Source organism: Pristiophorus japonicus, unplaced genomic scaffold (assembly GCF_044704955.1).
Source record: "Pristiophorus japonicus isolate sPriJap1 unplaced genomic scaffold, sPriJap1.hap1 HAP1_SCAFFOLD_1504, whole genome shotgun sequence".
Classification (NCBI taxonomy): Eukaryota; Metazoa; Chordata; class Chondrichthyes; family Pristiophoridae; genus Pristiophorus; species Pristiophorus japonicus.
The window spans coordinates 52,501-54,641 of record NW_027251180.1 but is presented as its reverse complement, the minus strand read 5'-3'; the positions used below and the strand labels follow the sequence as shown (position 1 = coordinate 54,641).

The following is a 2,141-nucleotide window of genomic DNA, read 5'->3' as shown; positions in this document are numbered from 1 at the left end:
TAATCGAGGAGTTCGGGGGGGTTTATATATAGAATAACGGACACCCGGGAGTGAGTTACAGGCTGGAATCTAATCGAGGGGTTCGGGGGCTTTATATATAGAATAACAGATACCTGGGAGTGAGTTACAGGCTGGAATCTAATCGACGGGTTCGGTGGGGTTTATATATAGAATAACAGATACCCGGGAGTGAGTTACAGGCTGGAATCTAATCGAGGGGTCCGGGGGGTTTATATATAGAATAACGGAAACCCGGGAGTGAGTTACAGGCTGGGATCTAATCGAGGGGTTCCGGGGGGTTTATATATAGAATAACAGGTACCCGGGAGTGAGTTACAGGCTGGAATCTAATCGAAGAGTTCGGGGGGATTTATATATAGAATAACAGATACCCGGGAGTGAGTTACAGACTGGAATCTAATCGAAGAGTTCGGGGGGGTTTATATATAGAATAACGGATACCCGGGAGTGAGTTACAGGCTGGAATCTAATCAAGTGGTTCGGGGGGTTTATAGGTGTCCCAGATAGCCCCGAGTGAGTTACAGACACTTAGAACTATCCCCCGGGACCTCTGCACCCTCTCCAAGGCCTACACACCCTCCCTAACGTGCGGTGCCCGGACTTGGGACGCAGTGTTCCGGCTCGGGTCGGACCGGTGTTTGATAAATGGGTTTAATGTTAATCGTTCCTCCTTCCCTCTCCCAGCATCCTGTTCGCGGATATCGAGGGTTTTACAGGACTGGCGTCGCAGTGCACTGCCCAGGAACTCGTCATGACACTCAACGAACTCTTTGCTCGATTCGACAAGCTTGCAGCGGTAAGTGACAGGAACGCAAGAATTAGGAGCAGGAGTCGGCCATTCGGCCCCTCGAGCCTGCTCCGCCATTCAACGAGATCATGGCTGCTCTTCTGCCTCAACTCCACTTTCCCGCCCGATCCCCATATCCCTCGATTCTCTTAATGTCAATCGATCTCAGCCTTGAATATACTCAAAGACTGAGCCTCCACAGCCCTCTGGGGCAGAGAGTTCCAGAGATTCACCTCCCTCTGAGTGAAGAAATTCCTCCTCATCTCAGTCCTAAATGGCTGACCCCTTATCCTGAGACTGTGACCCCTGGTTCTAGACTCCCCAGCCCGGGGGGGGGGAAACATCCTCCCTGCATCTACCCTGTCAATCCCCCTCAGAATCTGGTCTGTTTCAATGAGATCACCTCTCATTCTTCTAAACTCCAGAGAGTATGGGCCCATTCTACACAATCTCTCCTCATAGGACAATCCCCCCATCCCAGGAATCAGTCTGGTGAACCTTCGCTGCACTCCCTCTATGACAATAACCCTTGCTTCTCCTGCAGTTCAAGAATCTGTCTATCTCCGCCTTAAATATATTCAATGTCCCAGCCTCCACAGCTCTCTGGGGCAGAGAATTCCACAGATTTACAACCCTCTGAGAGAAGAAATTCCTCCTCATCTCAGTTTTAAATGGGCGGCCCCTTATTCTAAGACCATGCCCCCTAGTTCTAGTCTCCCCCATCAGTGGGAACATCCTCTCTGCATCCACCTTGTCGAGCCTCCTCATAATCTTATACGTTTCGATAAGATCACCTCTCATTCTTCTGAATTCCAATGAGTAGAGGCCCAACCTCCTCAACCTTTCCTCATAAGTCAACCCCCTCATCTCCGGAATCAACCGAGTGAACCTTCTCTGAACTGCCTCCAAAACAAGTATATCCTTTCGTAAATACGGAGACCAAAACTGCACGCAGTACTCCAGGTGTGGCCTCACCAATACCCTGTATAACTGTAGCAAGACTTCCCTGCTTTTATACTCCATCCCCTTTGCAATAAAGGCCAAGATACCATTGGCCTTCCTGATCACTTGCTGTACCTGCATACTAACCTTTTGTGTTTCATGCACAAGTACCCCCAGGTCCCGCTGTACTGCAGCACTTTGCAATCTTTCTCCATTTAAACGGGGGTGGGGGGAGCCCGTGAAGGGGGGGTGGGGGGCAGAGTGGGGGGGCTGGAGTCACCGCGGGGCGGGGGAGGGGATTTGTTTATCACCACCCTCCTTTTCTATTGGAGCACCCATTTATCTCTCTTCCCTGGTACCTGGAGCACTGTGAGCAGTTCTGGGCCCACAC

General features: G+C 50.8%; 1 protein-coding gene across 1 annotated transcript in view; it reads left to right on the top strand.

The window, feature by feature from the left end:
* Positions 1-705: 705 nt before the first annotated feature.
* Positions 706-2,141, top strand: part of LOC139242885 (adenylate cyclase type 5-like) — a gene marked incomplete at both ends in the record, with an annotated part of 53,930 nt that continues 52,494 nt past the window's right edge. The window contains one exon of the mRNA XM_070870531.1: positions 706-817. Within this exon, the coding sequence (XP_070726632.1) occupies positions 706-817 (112 nt within the window). The remainder of the gene's footprint in view (positions 818-2,141) is intronic.